This window comes from Cinclus cinclus, chromosome 26, assembly GCF_963662255.1.
Source record: "Cinclus cinclus chromosome 26, bCinCin1.1, whole genome shotgun sequence".
Classification (NCBI taxonomy): Eukaryota; Metazoa; Chordata; class Aves; order Passeriformes; family Cinclidae; genus Cinclus; species Cinclus cinclus.
In genome coordinates, this window is record NC_085071.1 from 4,653,146 (window position 1) to 4,673,353 (window position 20,208).

Genomic DNA, 20,208 nt, shown 5'->3' on the forward strand with positions numbered 1-20,208 from the left:
CTGATGGGTGACTTCCTCATGCCTGGTTCCATGGGGAATTTGGGATGCTGGGGGAGGGCTGGGGTGGGTGGCCCCACAGGCACGTGCTGTGTGGGAGGTGTTAAGCCCTGCAGCTGCTGACTGGAGCCAGTGTGGCACCTTCGGGTGCCTCCAGCTGCAACTCTGTCCCTTGGCTGGGCTGCAGCTGTGCCTGCCATTCCCTGGGAGCTCTGGCTGGGCAGCTGACAGTGGCTTCTAGGCTCCCTTCTTGCGTGGAGGATATAGCCGGGGTCTCCTCTCTTATGTGAGCTGAGCCCTTCCAGAAGATGATGGCATCCCCACAGGGCTCTGCCTCCAGTGCCCAGCAGCTACTGCAGGTGCCAGGCAGAGAGGCTGTCCTGTGCAGGTGAATATCCCTCCCCTGTCCCCAAGGGTTGTGCCACTGGCTGTTCTCCATCTTTGCAGGAGCTCGGGATGAACGGCTCGGTGCCGGGACCGCTGCTGGTGGAACACCCCGGCCAGTGCGTGCCCAACAACCCAGTGCAGTTTGTGCTGGTGCCCATCATCTACTGCTTGGTGCTGTGTGTGGGGCTGCCAGGAAACCTGGTGGCATTGCTGGTCTTCCTGCAGAGTGGCAAGGTGAGGAAGGCCATCCGCATCTACCTCATCAACCTCACGCTGGCTGACATCCTCTTCAACCTCACCCTACCCCTCTGGATCCACTACTACCTGGCTGGGGGGGACTGGCTACTCTCAGAAGCCACCTGTCGCCTGGCTGGGGCCGCCTACTACCTGGCGACCTACAGTGCCATCACCTTCATGGCGCTCATCAGCTTCAACCGGTTCTGCGCGGTGCGGGCGGCGCGGCGGGTGCTGCCGCTGACGGGGCCCCGCGGTGCCGCGCTGGCCTGCGCCCTGGCCTGGCTACTGGGGCTGGGCTGTGCCGTGCCCACCCTGGCCACACACCAGACCTTCCCTACCCACGCCGGGACCACCGCCTGCTTTGAGCAGCACGGGCGGCAGCGGGGCTATGCCTACGCCATGGTGGGTTTCTTCTCCGTCGCCTTCCTGGTGGTGCTGGGCACCTACACCTCCATCGCCCGGACGCTCTCGCTGCCCGCCGCGGCCTCACCAGGCTCCCACCGGCAGCAGGCCCGGGCCATGGTGCTGGGAATGCTGCTGGTCTTTGTGGTCTGTGTGGCCCCATACCACCTCACGCTGGCCCCCTGGGTGGGTAGCCGGCTCCCTACACCGCTCTGTGGGCCCACTGACACTCTGGATGTGCTGCACACACTTAGTGTGGCCCTGCTCAGCCTCAACAGCTGCCTGGACCCCCTCATCTACTGCTTCTCCATCCGGCGCTTCCGCGCTGACCTGGGTCACACCCTGCGCAAGATCGGCCGGTGCTTCCCGCTGTCCCCGCCGGCCCCGCCCGGGCCGGCGCCTGGCGCCCGAGCATCCTCCTTCACCTCCTAGTAGCGGGGTGGGTACCGGGGTCCTCCCCTCGCCTGTCCCCGTGGGATGTGGTCCCTGTTGCCAGGTGAGGGATCGGGAGCAGCGTGGGGGGAGCTCTGGCTTAGCGCACCCCTTTCCTCCCACCCCGCTCTGCTCTCTGTGCTTTCCCTCGCGCCCACAGTTCCTGCTCAAGCACAGATCCTGCCCCCCGCATTGCAGGCACTGGGAGGGCGTCACTGGCACTGGGAGATTGGCTCTGGCACTTCGAGAGGGACTCGCCCAGCAATGGGAGCTGAGCCATAGTGGAGTGTGGGAAGACAGAATGGTGAGGGATGCTCGGTGGTTGCTGTCATCTCCCGGGGGTCTCCATCCTGCAGGGACATGCATGACCAAAGGCCCCCATGGCATGAGCTGGGCTGCTGAGGGGGCTGTTTGAGGTCCTGTGGCCAGTCCTGTCCTACAATGTCCCTAAGCCTCATGCCTGCACCCCTCCTGCTCTTGACCAGCATTAAAAATTAATGACCCAAAGGCTTCCCCAGCCTCTTCTCTGGTGGGTGCCTGTGCCCCTCACCGAGAAGTTCCTGTGCCCCGGGGAGGGTTGGATATGGGGCAATCCCGGCCCCCGCAGCCCTGGCCCCCACACCCAGCCCCTCTCCTTCGGCAGGACCCTGTCCCAGGGTGGCTCTTGCACCGGGGGCTGCCGAGCCCGCACCCCCCTGCCCCGTCCCCTGCTCGGCCCATGGGTGGGCGGTCGTGGTGGGCGCAGCCCCCACCCCGCACCCGCCGCCCCCGCCCCGTGAGCCCCGGCGCGGCGGGGGCGGCGGAGCGGGTGCGGGGCCGTGGGTGGCTGTGTGGGTGGAAGATGGTGTTTTCCCAGCCCTGGCGTATTCCTGCTGCCAGCACAGCCCCGCTCCCCGTGCTGCACCGGCGGGAGAGCAGAGCGGGTGCTGTGCAGCATCCCAGCGGGTTCTGGGGCTGGTGGGGGACAGGGGGGCATCAGCTGCCCCCCATCCTGGGGTCTTGTTCCCCCAGCACGGGGCTGCTCTCCAGCAGCTCTCCTCGTGCATGGAAGGAAACGTGAGGCACCAGGCAGGAGATGTGATGCCTAGGGGACTGCTGGCATGGGATGGGCAGGGTGGCAGTGGGCACCAGGATGGATGGGTGATGCTGTGCCTGTGGATGGTGGATTATTAAGGGCTGCCTGGATGCCAGCAGAGAGATGAAAGTGCAGGGCAAAGCCTGACCCTAGGGAATGGGTTCTCCATGTGCCATGGAAACTGTGCACCACTGTGACCCAGGGAGACCATGGCTCAGTAAAGCCAGTGTGGGTTCATGGGATGCCCGTGCTGCCCATGGTGCCTGGACACTTTGGATGGAGCTGGATGATGTCTCCGTGTGCTGCAGTGCTGCTGCTCAGCAGAGCTGGGACATGTCCCAAGGTACCTCTGCTCCTTACCCGTCCCCGGGCCAGCTGCCTTCGACCACCCAGTTCTTCCCCTTTTGAAGTTCATATTAAATTTTAATCCTTTTATATAACTGCTGAAGGAGGGGGCAGAGCTCTGCTCCCCGCATGCAGCAGGAGCAGCCGTGTCAGCAATGCAGGATGCTGCAGGGCCTGGTGGGCTCTGGGACTGGAGATCTCTTCCTGGGGGCACCAGGACTTTCTGGGGGCTCTCTGCACACCAGGAGTGGGGGCAGCCCCAGCTCGGGCTTGGGCTCTGCCAGGGTGTTCTCTTCAGTGGGAAAGCCTGGGGACTTGAAGCACAGCACTGGGACATGGACACAACTGCTTAAAAACACGCACAGGGCACTTGCTCGGGCCCCACACATTAGGCAGGACCTGGTGGGGTGTTCTGGGCTCAGCTTGGCACCAGGATGGGGCGTGTGCCACCGTGCTGCTCCTGCCACCATGCAGGGCGTTGCCCAGGTTATTGTTCCTGCACTTACAGCCCGCGAACGCTGTAATTATTATTATTATAATTATTATCAAATTACAGGGTGTGGTGTGAGTGGCTCAGCGGGCAGGCGGCAGCGGCAGCCGGTGGCCCTGGGTCTGCTGGGGGAAGGCTGGGCCTCTGGGGTCATGCCCTGCCCAGGACCGTCCCAGCACCCTGGGGCTGTCCGGGCACCTTGGGGCTGTCCCAGCACCCCAGGGCTACCCCGGCACCCTGTGGCTGTTCTGGCACTCGGGGACTATCCCGACACCCCAGCACTATCGCGGTACCCCGGGACTGGCAGGCAGTGTGTCCCTGGACAGGCGCGTGTGACGGTCCCGGAGCGCCCTCGGCTCCCCGGGGTGATCCAGGGGGGTGCCTACGGCTGGGTACCCCTTGTGTCGGTGCCAGTCCGGCTCCGCAGGGCGCGTCAGGGGATGCCCACGGGTGGGTACCACTCATCCCGCGCCGGCAGCATCTCCCCGGCCCCACGTGCTGCTGCCCCCGCTCCTCCCCCCTCGGGGGTCCCGGGGCGCCGGGAGGCGGCGGCAGAGCCGCACCGGAGCCATTTTGCGCCGCCGCCGCCCGCTCTGGCTCCCGGGGAAAATCCACCGCCGTGTCTTGGCGGCGCCGCGGCGGCCCCGCTCCGCTCCCGCCGCTCCGCGCCCGCCCGCGCTGCACTGCGGGGCCGCCGCCACTCGCATGCTGCCGCCCGCCGCGCTCCCACGCGCGGGGCGCCGGCCCGGGCCGAGCCGGGACCAGCCGAGCCCAACCGAGCCGGGCCGGGAGCAGCCGGGCCGGGGGCGGCCGGGCCGGGCCGTCGGGGAACCGCCCGGGAGCCGCCGGAGGATGTAAGGAAGCGGGAGCGGGGTAAGAGCCGCGGGGGCGGCCCCGGTCCCGGGGGTACCGCGGTGCCCGGCGCAGAGTGGGGGCCGGTCCTCGTCGTCTGCGGTGTCCAGCGTGGGGGTGGGGGGAAGCGGTCCCGGGGGTCCGCGGTGCCCAGTGCGGAGCGGGGATCTCACCGAAGGGGGCACCGGAGCCGTGCGGAAGCGGCCCCGCGGGAACGGGACGTGTCACCTGCGGACCCTTCCAGCCCCGCCGAGCGGGTGTCCGACGCGAACTGGGGCGGGGGGGGGGATGGTGGAGGAGGAAGCCGGAGGATGGCCAGGGGCGTCTCACCGCTACCAGCTCCGCCAGGATTCCCCGGTAGGTGGGGGAGAAGGGGTGCCAGCGGGCATCCCCATCTCCTGCTGCCCGAGGCACTGGGGAGGGAGGCGCAGCCCACAGCACCTCCAGCCTCTCTCGGATGGCGACGCCAGCCATCCTGCTTTCTCCTGCTGCAGCGGGCTCGGGGCAGGCCCAGGACCCCTCCCCAGTCCAGTGGGCTCCCCCTCCCCATCCTGCCCGGGGGGCGGCGCAGGCTGCGAGGACCATGCTCGGCAGAGTGCCGGGAGCTGGCGTGGGGAACCAGCTGAGCCGTGCCCATCACCGTACATCCAGGCGCCATGGTCCAATCCAGCCTGGTAGGCAAGCAGAGCTTCGGGGGCCCCTGTCTGGGTGCTCCTTCCTCCTGCCACCTTCCTTCCCCCAGACTGTTGGGTTTTCTTGGAGGAGTCGGTCTGGTCCCTCAGTCCCGTGCCAAACCTGCAGAACAAGTTGGCTCTGGGACCGCTGGTATCTCTCCATCCTGTGACATCCAGCCCTGCGTGTCACCTCCCTTGCGGGGTCCAGGGCTGAGCTACCCACAGCAGATCCCTGCCTGTTCCCTGGCCAGGAAGAGGGAACAGAGCCCGGCTGGTGGGTGTTGGTTATCCCTGTGGGAATCCAGGCTGGGAGCAAGCAGCATTCCTTGGTGTAAATTGGAGCAGGATCCGGTCAGCAGCGCAGATTGTCTTTTAGGAAATGGATGTAATTTTTGGTCTTTCTAGGTTTCTCATCCCTGTGCTCCCACTGACCCCCCAAATGCCTCCCAGCCCTTGAGGACTCTCTCTGAGTGGAGATGGAGCAGGGGAAGGCCACTGGGAGATGAGCATGACTGGAAGGAGCATGTCAGCCTTTTCAAGCATTATTACAGCGCTGGCAGGGCTGGGAATGCAAAAATAGCCATCAAAGTGACTGTGGAACATCCAAGCCTAGAAGGGCCCCTTTTGGCTGTGGTGGTGGTGGGAGCACTGATGTGGGGAGGTGTTGGTGTGAGCCGAGTTTGGGGCTGCCCTGGGTGTTGTTACCCCACTGAGCCAGGGCACCAGGACCAGCTCCAGGCATCCCTGCTCCAGGGAAAGGGGTGAAAAAACCGTGGTGTCTCCCCTCCAAGCCTGGGTGAGATAGTGCTGAGCTTGGTGACCAAATCTCCCTCCTCAATGCCAAGGTTTGTGCCACATGGGCTTGGAGGAGCAGCCCCCAGCCCTCGCAGTCCTCCTGCTGGGCCTGGCTCCCAGCAGCCTGGGCAAGTCATGGAAGGAGTGGAGGGTGTTGGGATGCCCAGGCTGGGGGTGCTTGGGGGGGCCTTTCCTTCGGCCTCCCCATCAGTAGCTCAGAGGCAAAGCTGTGCCAGGATCTGTGGGACACAGAGCCTGTGTGGGTGGCTGGTGGCTGTGCTGGTGTGGCTCTCCCCAGCTCTGCCCACCCTCAAGGGTAGGATCAAGCTCCATGCTGGGGTCTCATGCCCAGGTGATGCTGCTGTGGTGGGGGCTGGGGCTCCAGATCCAGGTTTTGCAGATGCTCGCATCTCTCCAACAAGCTGAGCCGAAACCCTGGATCCCACCCAGACAGAAATTTGGATCTGGAGCTAAAGGTGACTCTTGGCCCTTATTGCCACCATGGGCAAAGCTAAAATCTGGATCTGAGCAGAAACAGGAGGAGCCTGGATCCAGCACAGGGGCTGAATGTGTGGACTGTGCTCCTTCTGGCCATCAGATTGGATTTCCTGAAATAGCCTGTTGAAGACCAGAGCCCAGCAAGGACTGAATGACAGGTCACCAGGGGTGTGGAAACCCCATCACGATCCTGGCTGCTTGCTTCAAGACGTTGGCAGCCAGCAATAATAGTAATGTACGGTGCCATTGCCGGGAGAGAGCAGCGCTGGAGAGCTAAGAATAGCAGGCGAGACGTGCCAGCAGCGGGGGACTCGCGGGGCGGGCGGGGGCCGGGGGCTGCGGCTGGACCTGTCCCCGGGGACACCCCGGCCATGGGGTGGCAGCTCCTCACAGTGGGGAGGACATCCCTGTGATGCAAGTGGCACAGGGCATGGCAGGTGCTGTGGAGGGCAAAGGGAGAGGGATGTGCAGAGTGGTGCCCGGTGTTGCACACCCTGTGTAGTGCCCCTTCAGCCTGGCCTCTGGGCTTTGCCAACCCTGAGAAACAGGTGTAAAACCTGCTTTGAAGAAGTGGCCTTCAGATCGTGGCCACCTCAATAGCCCTGTGATGCCTGGTCCCTCTATGAGCAGCATCACGGGGGGGGGGGGGAGGGGGGGGGGAAGGGCACCTGGAGAGCCATGGGCAGGAGAGACAGCTCAGCGCTCACTTCACCTCCAAACCAGTCAGGATTGAGCTCCTTATGCTCGCTCCTGCTTAGCAGCTCATTCTCAGGGCTGTACGGTGTCACCGGCAGGGGGACCGAGGGGGTCTGGCCACCATGGGTCCAAAAGCTGAGCTGTGGGGAGGCCAGGCTGCTCTCTGTCAGCTGCTGCAGCACATGGCAGCAGAGTAAGTGCCCATAGGATTAGGGAGAATTAATTTGTACCTTCCCCACTTCTGTGGGGCCAGAGGTGCTGCAGCACCCAATGTCCCCCTCCCACAAGCAGCTGTGCTCCTGCAGTGCCTGTGTCAGTGCCTCTGCAACCTGCCCTCAATCTTAATTAGGTTTTCCATGTCGCCCCCCAGCTCACTCCTCCCCAAATGCTGGAGCAGGAGGAAGTCATGACATGGTTTCTAATCAGCTTCTGAATTCAGATTCCTCTTGGCTGTTGTTGGAGTCTCCCCACAGCCTTTATTTGGTGCTGCCTGAGCAGGGTCTGCTCCGTGGCTCCCCTTGAAGTCAGTATCCATGGGAGTGAGTGGCTCAGCAGCTGGGAGACACTATGGAAACACGCTGATGTTCGGTGACAGTAACTTGAAGAGCACTCCCAGCACCCCCCAACCCACCCTGTCAGAGAGGCAGCCTGCCCGCTGCCAGCTGGCTCCGATGGACACTGTGGCTCTGGCTGTTCCTGCCAAGCACCGGGCACCACTGCTGCTGCTTTCCTGGGGTTCCTTCTGCATTGCTCCTGGGTGTCTGTGCAGCTGGTGTGGGAGCTGGGCACTGTGCCCCGTGGTTGGTCCCGGTGCAGCTCCACTGCGGCCAGTGCATTGCCAGGTTTGGCTCTGTCTCCAGCACCTAGACCTTGTCAGCAGCTAGTTGTGGCTCTGAGCAAAGCCAGGGGATGCAAACAGTTCCCAGCACTGCCATGCCCCAATTAATAGCCTGTGAATCACGATGCCGTTAGAAGAGCAGATGTTTGCAGTGTGGTTGCCAGAGCTTGGTGTTTCACCAGTAGTCTGGTTGGCCCTAAATCGGCAGCTCCGGGCAGCGGGTGGTGATGGACCCTCATTGCCTGCCTGGCCTTCTCCTGCAGGAGAACCAGGAGCTATTTGGGCTGGGAATTAGCTGAAGTTTTTGGTGGACAGGAGTAAGGGGGAGAACAGCCTGTCTGTGGGCATGTAGGGGTGCTGTGCTGGAGTGAGAGGACTACAAAAGCTGAAGGTATGGAGTCCCGTTGTGACAGGACCTGCTGATTTCCCATTCCTGGGGAACCTCTCGTCTTCCCAAAGGGATGCAGATGCTGTGGTGGTCCAGTGGGTGCTGGGGCACTTGTTTGGGTGTGGTCAACTGGTTGGAACTGGGGTAACACTGTATGCCTTGGAAGTGGCTGTCCCTGCTGTGGTTGGTGTCCCCAGACGTGGTGCTAGGCTGAGACCCTGTGGTGGTTGATGAACCCCAGGTTGGTGCCATCTGTGCAGGTGAGCTGAGGGATGGCCTCTGGTTTCTTGTTTTGTGTCATGACACACATCTTTCTCAGGCTCTCCTGGGCCCTCTCCTCATGGACAGCCCCATGGTAGGAGAACTTACAGCAGGTGTGTGTGGGGAGCTGGTTGGGGGCGAGGGCTGCACTCGGGTGCCTGTGGGGTGCAGAGGAATGTGTGGGTGTGGGGCACGTGTGACACTATGAGTGGGAGCAGCCAGGTGCACGTGCCATGGAGTCATCCAGGTGCGGTGATGCTGAGCCACCGAGTGTCCACCTGTGTGTGTGGAGCCATATGTCCGTCCATCCATCCATCCATCCATCCATCCATCCATCCATCCATCCATCCATCCATCCATCCATCCATCCATCCATTCGTGTGTGGGGCCGCGTGTCCATCTGGCCGTGCGGGGCCGGGTGTCCATCCATCAGCCGGCGTGCCGGGCTGCATGTCCGTCTGGCCGTGCGGGGCGGTGCGTGGGCGTGCGGCGCTGCCGGCGTGGGCAGCCCCTTCCCGGGGGTGCGTGTCGGTGCGCGGGGGTGGCCGAGCGCGCCGGGGAGCGCGCGTGGGTGTGTCCCCAGCGCGCGGGGGCGACGGCTCCGCCACCGCCTCTCGCCGGCTCCGAGGTGCCGGTGCCGGTGCCGGTGCCGGTGTCGGCGCCCGGAGCGTGGCCGCCGCCGCCGCCGCGCTGCCGTGTGCGGCCGTGACCCCGGGGACGCCTCCGGCCTCGCTGCGGGGCCTGGCCGCGGCATGGGCAGCCCGCAGGGAATTTGCAGGATCAGAAGGAATCCAGCCGCTGTGCCGCGGCCATCCTCCGACTCCTGCCGAGCCCAGGCCGGCAACTTCATGGCTTAGCAGCGGCGGCGGGTGAGTGGGGTGGTGGGTGGGAGGGGAGAGGGCCTGGCTGCGTGCAGGAGGCTCCGTGCCTTGCAGAGCCCCAGTCCTGGGATACCCCTGCTTTGTGCCCAGATGTGCCAGTTCAGCCAGCCGCCCCCGGCCCAGGCAGAGCGGGAGCCCCACAGCCCTAACCCTTTCATGGCCGAGTCCTCCTCCCTGGCAGCCACGTTCTCGCCTCGGTGTGCAGCCTGTGGCTCCCGGCCAGCCCTCGCTCAGACGAGCCTCGGCACAGCCGGGAAGCTCGCCCGACCGGGATGGGGAGATCCCAGCCCGGAGGTCTCTGCTCCCGTTCCCTGCGGAGCTGGGCTGGGAGATGTGCGTGTTGTGGGGGTGCACCAGGGCTGGGGGATGTGTGTACTGGGGAGTCTGCTTGGGCTGGGGACTGTGTGTGCTGCAGGGGGATGCGTGCTGGGGCTGGGAACCGTGAGCACTGAGGGAGGGGGTGTGCTGAGTGGGGACTGTTCACCGGGGGTGTGGGGAGCAGGGCTGGGCTGCACCTCTGTGTATGTGAGGGACAAGGTCCCCTCTGTGTGTCTGTGTCTGTGTGTCGGTCCGTGGATGGAGCCGGGGAGCCCCAGCTCTGCCTGCCAGACGGCCCCGCTGCCGGGGAGCGGCACAGCCGGTGCCGACATCTGTGCTTTGAGCCCTGCCTGTCTTCAGTTTGCTCCTTGGCACAGTCACAGTGGCAGTTGGGTCCCTCCGTACCTCTCCATGGTTTCCCCCACCGCCCTGCCTGTCTGTGACACAAACCTGTATCTCTGGTGTGTTTTCTTGGAGGGGAAACTGAGGCAGGAGGGAGGGAAGCAGCAGAGCGCTCTCCTGATCCCTGTCATCCTGAGGCTTGATCCCACGCCTCACCTTGGCTTGCTTTTTCCTGCCAAGTGATGCCAAGAGCCGGGGGGGGGAAGCGAGGGTGTCCTGGGACACAGCTCCCGGCTGTGTCTGCCCAGGGCCCTGGAGCTGCTCAGCTCCTCCTGCGCTGTCTGGCACATCCCTGGCCTGAGGCTGTGACAGGGGCTGGTGGTGAGGCCACAGGACGGCTGCCTGTGGCACATGTTGGGCAGTGTGGTGACACTGGTGGCAATGGTGGCCGTGGTGACAGTGGTGCTGGTGGTGGGAGTTTATCGTGGTGGGAATTTGTAGCAGTGGCCATAGTGGCGGTGGTGGCCATGGTGGTGGCCTCGGCGGCGGTTGTGGAGCTGGCCGCGGTGGCCCTGGCGGCGGGCGCTGTCCGCGGTGCTGATCCCCCGGCCGTGCCCGGCCCCACTCTGCGGGTCCGAACTGCAGAACGCACCGGACAGACGGCGGGTCCCGAACCTCGCTCCCCCCGGGGGTGCTCACGGTACCGAGCTGGGGCTCGGGGTCCTCCCGGCTTCCCTGGGGACGTCCCGCCCTGCCTCTGACCTTTGATGTGCGGCAGCTCCAGACGGGGCTGGTGGGACGGGAAACCACCCAGAGCTGTGAGCTTGTCACCCCACGCCCTGCCCGCCGGGCTGGGCTCAGCCTTCCCTCCACCGGGCTCTTCTGATCGTCCCGCCGGGCAGGTCGGACAGGGACGGGGTGTTGTGAGTCGGGCTGGAGAGCGGGACAGGGCAGGCCAGGGCACGTGGGGACACGGGCCACCAAAGCTCCATCGCTCCCTGGCGGGTTTGGGACAGCCAGGGAGGAGCTGCCGGCCCTGCTTGGTGCTCCCGGGTAGGCACAGGTTGGCTGATGTGAAGTGTCTGGGGCAGCGCTGCTGGTTGGTGACGCTGTGCTCGCCTCGGCCCCCCCAGAACCGTGCCCCCAACCGCAGTGCCGGTGTCACTGCTCCCAGAACAAAATGTCAACCCATGCAAATGAGACTGCGGGAGCGGCTGATTGAAGGGCCCTGCCCCGCCCCGGAGTTGCAATCAAATATGCAAATGGCTCCCGAGGAGGCTAGTGAAGGCTATTAATAGCAGGGATGAGGCTGGGAGAAAGCGTGGTGTTCCTGAGGGAATGAGCCTGGGGATGAGCTGGGTCTGCTTGTCCCTCTGCCCAGCGTGTCCCTCTGTGCAATGCCCCGGGCAGGTGACAGGTAGTCCCTGCATGCAGCCCATGGGAACAAGATAATGCTTTGGCCACCACCACCCTTTGCAGGGTGAGTTCTGCCCGTGTGCTCACTGCCCAGTGTCCACAGGGAACTCCTGTGGGAAAACCACAGCTACTGAAAACCTTGGACTGAGATTTCAACCCTGGGGAGTCAAACCAGGAGGGATGAGGTGCCCGGTGGGCTCTGCTAGGGGGTTACTGTGGCTCAACCTGGTCAGGAAGCTCAGCCTGGGGCAGCTGTCACCATGCTGGGGTAGGGAGGGAGGAAGGGGCTCTGTCCCACCTTCCACCTTTCACCCTGTGCTTCCATACCCCCCTTCCTCTCCTAGTTTCCTTCTGTTGCCATTGAGACAGAGGATGTCCCTCTCCTGCCAGCTCCAGTGTGAGCTCAAGGCACTGGTGGGAACCACGCTGTCACCAGGGTGCCCAGCCAGCTCAGGGGCCTTCGTGTGCTTGGCCCCTGCTGCAGCCCCTCCAATCTCTTGGGTTTAGGGATCCAGGAACCATCTGACCTTTTTTTTAGAAAATTGCGGAAGTCAGGCTAGATTCAACAGTAACTAATTATTTAAAATCTGAAACTGGAATAATTAGCCCAATTAACAGTCTCAGGTGACGCCTGATTCCATCTGATAATGGCCTGAGGAAGAGGAAAAGTAATTAACCTGTCAGCCTGACATTTGTAGGTCACCAGCGGCTCCTCATGACATCAGGGTGGGCACAGGGCTGGTTTGGGGAGGTCCCATCTCTCTTGGTGCAGGGGGTCTGCACCATTTGGGGGTCTCAGTGCAAGGAGGGAGCTGTGGGTGAGCCCAGGTGTCAGCTGGGGAAGGTGGACTGGGGGCCGCCGGCTCAGGGGTCGGGGTATGGTTGTCTGAGGCCAGGGTGCTGGATAGGGGGATGGACTGAGTGTCCACCAGAAATGCCACAGCCAGTCTGGTGGTGAGGCAGCACCTGTGGGCCTTTAAGGTTGCTGTGGAAACGGGGCTGCTCCTTACCGGGAGGAGCCTCCTGCTTTCCAGGCAGGGCCCCCCATCCCTGCGGGAGGGGACCCCCACCCCGGGCACTTGGGACTGCACAGATGCCAGTGTCTGTGGAGGGACATGGCGAGGGCATGGCCGTACACGTGCAGGTGTACACCTTGGGTGTGTAGACCTCCTGTGGCACGGACCCCTCGGCCCAGCTTGCCCTTGGCATGGCCAGTGGTGCCAGGCAGGGCTGTGCTTGCCTGGACATACCTGGACCCACATGGACACATATGGACACACGTGCATCCTGACCTGCCCGTGCAGCCCAGCCGTGCCCCCATGCCCCCTGGGGATGCTGTCCTTGCACCTTGGTTGGCACATGGACCCAGCCTGGCACTGGGGCTGTGCTGCCTCGCCCCAGGCAAGGCAAGGAGGCCACGAGGAACAGTGTGTGCCGAGGCAGAGCCCTCGGCCGCAGCCCGGTGCCGTGCTCAGCTCTTGGAGTTTTAATGAGGTAAATTGTATAAAAAGCTCCATTTGCCCTAAATGCCCATCCCTGCGTGAAGCTGCTGCGGCACAGCCCGGGCACACCCTGGGAGCTGGGCAGGGGGCTACGGGGCTGGCCACATGCTCCCGGGCTGGGCACGTGGCAGCAGCAGGAGGAGGAGGAGGAGGACGAAGGCGGTTTAGCACATTTGCAATCATTTCCCTCCTCCCCCCCCAAGTTTACAGCTTACCTCAGCGGCTTATCAGCCTCCAATCTCATTAAATCAGGCAAATTGTAGCATCTGATATTTTATGGAGATTAAGGTGTGCACCCAGACTCTATAATTATCAGCAAAGATGTATTTACAATACCTTGTTGCTAGTAAACAAAAAATAACTTCAGATCAAAGCTCTCTTACAGGGGAATAAATCTGCCCATCGAGCCCCATTGTGGCACACGGCAGGGAGACACCGGAGCCGCCTGGGGTGGGTGGGCATCACAGGGGGACATGCGGGGGACGTTTCGGGGATGTCCCCGATCCCACGTGGCCGCTGCGAGTTCCATGTGCTGGATCCATCCCCAGCGTCTCCCTTGCTGGCATCTCCCAGGGCAGCCTGGTTGCATCCAACCCTCTGGCCACAGCTCCACCGGGGATTTCCACCCCAGGGACCTCCCTGCTGAGACAAGTCCGGGATTTATCGGCACACGTGCGTTGCCCCTGGATTCCTCACGGCGGTGGGAGTGCTGCGGATTACCGATGTGGTGACGCTGGTTTATCGCTGCCTGAAGTGGATTTATCCGTGCGGCAGGGCCCGGGCTCACTGCTGGTGTAAATCACCACGGCGTGGCTGGCAGGAGCCTCTGTGCTGTGGCTGCATCCCGACAGGCCCTTGGCATTCCAACCTCCCTGGGGGTTCCGTGGCCAGGCTCCCTGTGGGATCGTGTGCCCCACACCACAGATCAGCTGCCCCTTCTTCATCTCGCTCTTGTGCCCATTGAAACGAGAATGAAATGGTGATAATGCTGCAGACGTCCTCTGGAAAGGGCTCTGAGGCAGATGAAAAGCCCTACTTAAGAGTGAGGCCATTATTATTAATAACTCAGAGCAAGGCTGTAAATTCAGCCGACACAGCTATTATGGGAAATGAACCTGCTCCCGTGCTGGATAGCAGGTTGCCAGGTGTGGGATGGGGACGGGCACAGGAGAGCAGGGCTGGATGGCCCCATGGCTGCTTGATGGGTCATGTCCACAGCTGGAGCAGCATGGTCAGAGGGGGCAAAAACAATTGACTCCATCTGGACTCTCTGGGATGATTTCTTATCTCTTCTGGGAAGGCTGGAGGTGGGAAAGGAGGTGACTGAACTTCGCAACAAGGCTGAGACCTGGCTCAGGTCAGGGGTGATGCAGGATGTGAGGAGCATGGGCAGAGCTGGGTGCTGGGAGAGACCAGGGTGGTGCAGCTGACCTGAGGCTGGGCTGGGCAGGACCTGCCATGGCCATCCTGGGCTGACTGTGCCTATCTGAGGAACGTTCAGGGCAGTATCACATCTTGGCAAAGGTTGCATTAAAATAAAAATAACCTGGAACCATTCAGTGCCCAGTGCCTGCAGCCCGGCCAGCAAAAGGCAAAGCTGCCGTGGCTCCCATTCCGTCAGGATGACTTCACCTCTGGCACTCCCACCCTTGAGCAGGGCAGCCCTGGGGCTGGCGGGTGCCCAGGGTGGCAGGGCTGGGCATGGGATGGGGCAGGGGGTGCCGTGGGAGTGTGGAGTGCCATGAGGGTGTCACGGGTGTCACGGGGGTGCGGAGCAGCGGCCATGGGCTCGTGGTGCTGCCTGTACCCGACTCAGGAGCTTCTGCGGGGGAACGAGCTTTGATATAAATATCTTTTTGCTCAGCACACGACCTACTTTCCAGACAATGCCATTAGCCTCCCGACTCCCTCATTCATCTTTTGCCGTCCTCCCCCAGCCTGCCCTGCAGTGGCACCCGCGCCACCACGGCACACCAGCCGTGGAAGGGTGAGCCAGGATGGGCACCTGGCTCGGTGGCACCACAGGGACCCCATGATGGGTTTGGGGCCAGCCAGCAGCCCCTTTCTCACAGCTGGCAGGCGGCTGTTGCTGCCTGTCCTCTGTCCCTGCTCTGGTGTTTCGAGGGTGCCTGGGTCCCCTTGGGGGTTTCTCCACCCCATCCTACAGTATACTGAGATCAGTCTCACTCCCTGCTGCCTCCAGCCCCATTCCCAGCAAAGTCCACCCCCTGGGTGGCAAATGGCTTCATCCAGGGGCATCCTCACCTAGGCACAGCCTCGTTGGTGCACCCTGGTCAGGGCACAGGGGAGCACAACAAAGCAGCCACGCATTGGCTCAGAGCTGGCCCAGGGACAGCGTGTGGGGTCAGAACTCCTCCTGAACACCCCCAGAACATCCCTGGTGCTGGGCCCACATACGTGGTTCATCTGAGGATGATCCTGCAGGAGACCCTATGTGCTGGCAGAGGTTGTGCCGTGCAGTTGGCAGCCGGTGAGCGGCTGGTGGCATGAGGGGCAGGTTGGGCAGAGGATGCCCAGTCCCACTGCCTTGACAATGCCCAGCCCCTCTGGCTGACGCCAGTCACCTGACACCAGTTTTCCCCAAAGAGCTGGAAACACCTCTCCGGGCTCACCACCTGCACACCTCTGTGCTCCCCTGGGATGAGCCCCCACTCCTCCCCTGCATCTAAAATTAAATATTCAATTTGTATTGCTGGTAAATCCTGCAAATCTCTTTTATCTCTAAGCTGTTGTAGCAGGAATATCAGTGGTGTAATCTCCATGGGGGCTCGTCTCTCTGCCCTTCACAGCTTCCTGCCTTGGACCAGGCTCCCTTTTTTCCACATTTCTCTCTGGGATGCTTCCAGTGGTGGAGCAGGTCTCCAGTGCCAACAGCAGAACACCCCATGGCACCCATTCTGCAGTCACTGCTGGCTCTAGGAACAAGGGTGTGCATGGTCCCGAGATTGTGATGGAGATGCTCTTGGTCCAGGTGATCCAGGTGGTTCCACAGAGCATCCCCCATGTCTACCGTGTCCTCACTCACCAGCCATGCCCCCCCTTCCCTTGCTCTGTTCCCGCGTTAAGAGCATTGTGCAGAATTATGTATTTAAATATTTAGGTTTTCATCAGCTTTGCAAATTAAGCCCATCCATTAAAGCAGCAGTTTGGGTCCTCTGCTGGCGAGATGGGCTGTGCCATGCCTCGGGCTCGCTGTGCTCATCCCAGCCCTGGCCCCAGGGGATGCAGCCTGGGAATGGGACGTGATAGCCCGGAGCATCCCTTCTGGCACAGGGACAAGGGCTCTGCTTCCTCGCTGTTCCTGGAAACTCCAGCCCCTATGGCCCAGTGGGAGGGGATGGTGCTGTGAAGGGAACCGGTTGGGATTGGTGTTATTTGGGGTTGGAATGAAGAGTGCCGCGTGCCAGGGAAAGGAGGATGAGGGGCAACACTGGTGACAGGTGAGAGCCCTGGCTCAGCCAAGCACCTGGCAGGAACACAGCAGGGGTGGCAGTACCAGCCTGCTGGGGGCTCAGTGGGAGTGAAGCTGGGGATGGAAGGGTCAGCCTGCCCAGGGGTTTGGAGAAATGGGCAGGAGATGACCAGAATTGTCACTACTGCCATGCTCAGGGCTAAGGTTATGCTGTCCCGAGCTCACCAAAGAGGCTTTGGAATGATCCCTGGCTTAAGTCATTACACAGCATGGCCAGGGAGTAAGTGGCTCTTTAAGCCTCAGCAGCATGGCCTAGCAGGTGGCTCCATGTGGTTGGGAGGGAAAAGTGGGGGTGATGGGGAGATGGGGTTCATCCAGCACCGCTACCAGCTGGGACCTCTGGCACAGCTGCAGGGCCTGAGGGGGCTGCTGTGGCCCCCAGGGCCTCTGGCACAGGCAGATCTAACTCCTGGGGGATGCTGGAGCCCACCACTCACCTGGGGCACTGCTGGTGGCTGAAGTACCTGTGGGAATGTGGGCAGAGCCCCCAGGGAGAGCACAGCACAGGGGGATGTCCCTGCTTGTTGCTTCCCTTCACTGCAGCTGAACATCAGCCTGTGGTCTCTCCATCCCTGGGGTCCCCACTGTCACCTGCATGTCCCCTTTTCCCACCAAGCCCTGGAGGGCATGGGAGAAGTGTTCCAGCTGCTGCTGGCCCCAGGCAGTGTGGGCAGATGTCAAGCATGTCCATGGGAAGGGAGCTGTCCGTGGGCATCACCAGTGATGGGTGCTCATCCGTGCGCCTCAGTGCCCACAATCCTTGTGCCAGCTGGCATGGGCTGGGGTCCCTGGGGTCCCTGGGGTCCCTCCACGGTGGTTTCCCAACTCAGTTGGCTCTGATCCTCTAGCAGTCAATGGCCCATGTGCCATGTCCTGGCTCCTGTGGGCAGGATGAGAGTTGCTGTGGGGCTGAGGGGGCTGGATGTGCCTGTGCCACGGGGCTTCTGGCTTCTCACCCCTGCCAGCCCTTCCTCTGCCTGCACCTACACAGGGATGCTGCCATGGCCCGTTCCCTGTGCCGCCTCTTTCCTTCTCAGCCAGCTTCTTGGGATTTGGCTTCCTGGCCTGGGTGTTCCCCATCCTAAAGGTCTTTTAAAGATGTGGCTCTTCCACCAAGATCTGGTTTGGGATGGAGTGCCAGGCTCCTTTCTCCACTGGCTTTGCCTTGGCAGCTCCAGCTCCTTTGCACATCCAGCACAGCAGCACGGCTCTTGCCCCCAGAGAATCAGGTCTGGGGCCAGGGTGGGTGTCCTGGGCTGTGTGTGCTGTGCAGGGAGGGGGTTCCTGTTCTCCCCGTGGTGGCAGCAGCCAGAGTCAGCGGTGTTGTGGCGGGGAGTCCCAGCGCTGGCAGCCGTGCCGGATCCCTGGCAGCTGGGCGTGTTGTGGCCGTATTTCCTCGCTCTGCTCCAGGAGTAATTGCTGAGATGGGGACGTGGGGCAACTCCCATCCCTCTCTCGGCATGGTAATGAGTGAAGAAGACTCAAAGACAAATGGCTCATTAAGAAGCAGTGCTGCATTGCAGGATTTTTCATCCCACCAACCGCTGCATCAGCAGAGGCAGCACCTCTCACACTCGCTCTTCCAGCCCTGGAGAAGGAGCTGTCAGGCAGCTGGGGCTGGTGCCAAAATTAATCATGTGCTTAATAACGTGCCCAGCCCGTCGGACGGCCTGTCCTCAGTCTCCCGGCATGTGGAGCGGGGCGGCTGCGCAGGGCTGGAGCCCCGGGGCACTGTGGATTTGAGGTTGGTGCCTGGAAAGTGGCCATGTTCCATGAGAAGGGATGTGTCAGGGCAGGGCTGAGCCAGGGGAGATGGCCCCAGTTTCGGGGTGACAGAGCCCCCCAGATATGTCGGGGTGCCAAGGTCCCCCAGGTTTGCTGAGGTGCCAGAGCCCCCCAGCCCTGTCGGGATCCCACCCAGCTGTGCTGGCTGCTGTGGCCTTCTCAGCAGCCTCGGTGAACATTTCCTGCTCCACTCACATTTGCAGTTCCTCAGCTTGTGTTCGTCTTTCATGACTTTTTAAAAATCTTGCTTCATCCCTTTTTTCCAGCGGTGCCCGGTTGGATCCTGCCCCTCACAGCCCTCTGCAGGCAGTGCCAGCCTGCAGCTGCTCTGTTCTCTTTTATTAACAGTAATTGGTTTTGATTTCCTGATTGCAGTCAGTGTATTTTCTTGTGATCTTTGCATCCTGCTCATACTGTTTTCCCCTTTTACTTTTTCTTCTTCCCCCTTTTCTCTTTCCTTTCTTTTTATCCCTTTCCTTTCCTACTCCCTTTCCCTTTCTTCACCTTTCCCCTTTCCCTTTCCCCTTTCTGTGCTAAATTAGGTGATCTCTTACTAAGCCCCTCTTTTCTTTCCTCCAGGCTGAGTAAATTTTACTAATTCAGCCTCATAAAATAACAGAGCAATTAGTAATAAAATAAAATGTTTGCTTTCCACAATCCTTCTCGCTTACAATGAGCAGGGAAAGAGTAAATAGATTAAAAGCACAGTGGAAACGACCTGGCAGTATTCCATATTTATTTTCTTCCGACGACCGTAGATCAAATTTGTTCAGCCCTTAAGTGGGAAAAACACTTTATTTTATTTTTTTCCCCGGCTCCAGCTCCCGCGCAGTGCCGGGCGCTCATGCTGCGTGTTTGTTCTCTCCTGCTTTCATCCCAAGCCATAAAGGTCCCCAGCAGGACCCAAGCTGGCAGAACCTTGCATTAATTTACAGAGCAGAGTGGCCCGAGCAGGAAGCTGGAAAAAAGTCCCTTTGGTGATGCTGGAAAGCCGGGGTGGCAGGAGGAGGCTTTGTGGAGCAAGTGGCCGGATCTGGAGCAAATGAAAGTCGATGGCGTGGTGGCCGCTGTGCTGGCTCCAGCACCCGCTGGCAGGGAATTGCATAACAGGACGGGACTGGGGATGGTTTTGGGGCTAAACTGGGTGAAACACGTGGCTGTGAGGAGCTGTCCCCGTTGCCGTGCTGGTTTAGGGTGGCCTCAGGGGAAGATGGCAGGTTGGGCTAATAAAAAATACATGGGGAGGTAGCCCAGGCTGGTTTTGGGGAGGAACACCCTTGCTCTGGATTCATCCCCCTCTTGTTCCTCCCCCAGAGCCTGCTGCCCCAGGGATTCCCAGCGTGGAGGAGCTGCTGCTGGCAGGACCATGAGGACAGCATCTCCCTGAGCGCCGGGCGGTGAGTGCCACCAACAGGCTTCACTGGGACCTTGGCGTGGCTGCCCATGGTGGGGCTGATGGAGAAGGGCAGGGGCCAGGACCCCCTGAGTGCAGGGCCATCAATCCCAGCTCTTGGGGTTAGGTCTGGAAGTGTTGGAAAATCCAGTCCTGGCCTATGTTGGTTTGCCAGACCCAGACTTTGTGGTGGGGTTTTGATGTCTTCTCACTTTTCCACTGGTGTTCCTGGAGCTGGAGTAAAGGTGGGAGGATCCTGGGTGCTGTGGGGTCCCAGGGAAGCTCAGGCTCCTGGTGGGTCTGCCCTGAATCCCTGTAGCCCTGGGCCTTGGCACTGCGCTGCCTCTAAGGCAGGGATCTCATGGGGCAGCTGCTGGGAAGTGAAACTGCCTCTGCCAAGTGCTCCTATGGGAAATTAGGCAGCAGGCTGAATTTCAGGATGGCCTGGAGCACCAGGGACTACGAGCACCACTCCTTCCTGTGCTGACCCTCTCAATGGGGAGAGACATCAGAGGGAGGTGGTGGTGGGGAGCCACTGGTGGGAGTTTCTCCAGGCGCTGGATGCAATAAAGGCAAGGAGTGAGTTATTTGTAATGGTAATTACGCTCTTCCAGTTTATCCTAGCACATAATTGTGTGGGCGGTAGGTTCCCACTGGTGGTAATTACCCTGGTGTTAAATGGCACAAAATTCAGCTGGGCTGAGCTTTTCC

The 20,208-nt window shown here is 61.5% G+C and overlaps 1 protein-coding gene across 1 annotated transcript; it reads left to right on the top strand.

Annotated features, from left to right (window-relative positions):
• The first annotated feature begins 453 nt into the window (after positions 1-453).
• On the top strand, positions 454-1,455 carry LOC134053833 (platelet-activating factor receptor-like). The gene has a single exon (XM_062509087.1). It carries the CDS (start codon positions 454-456, stop codon positions 1,453-1,455), a length of 1,002 nt encoding a protein of 333 aa, XP_062365071.1.
• Positions 1,456-20,208: the final 18,753 nt, after the last annotated feature.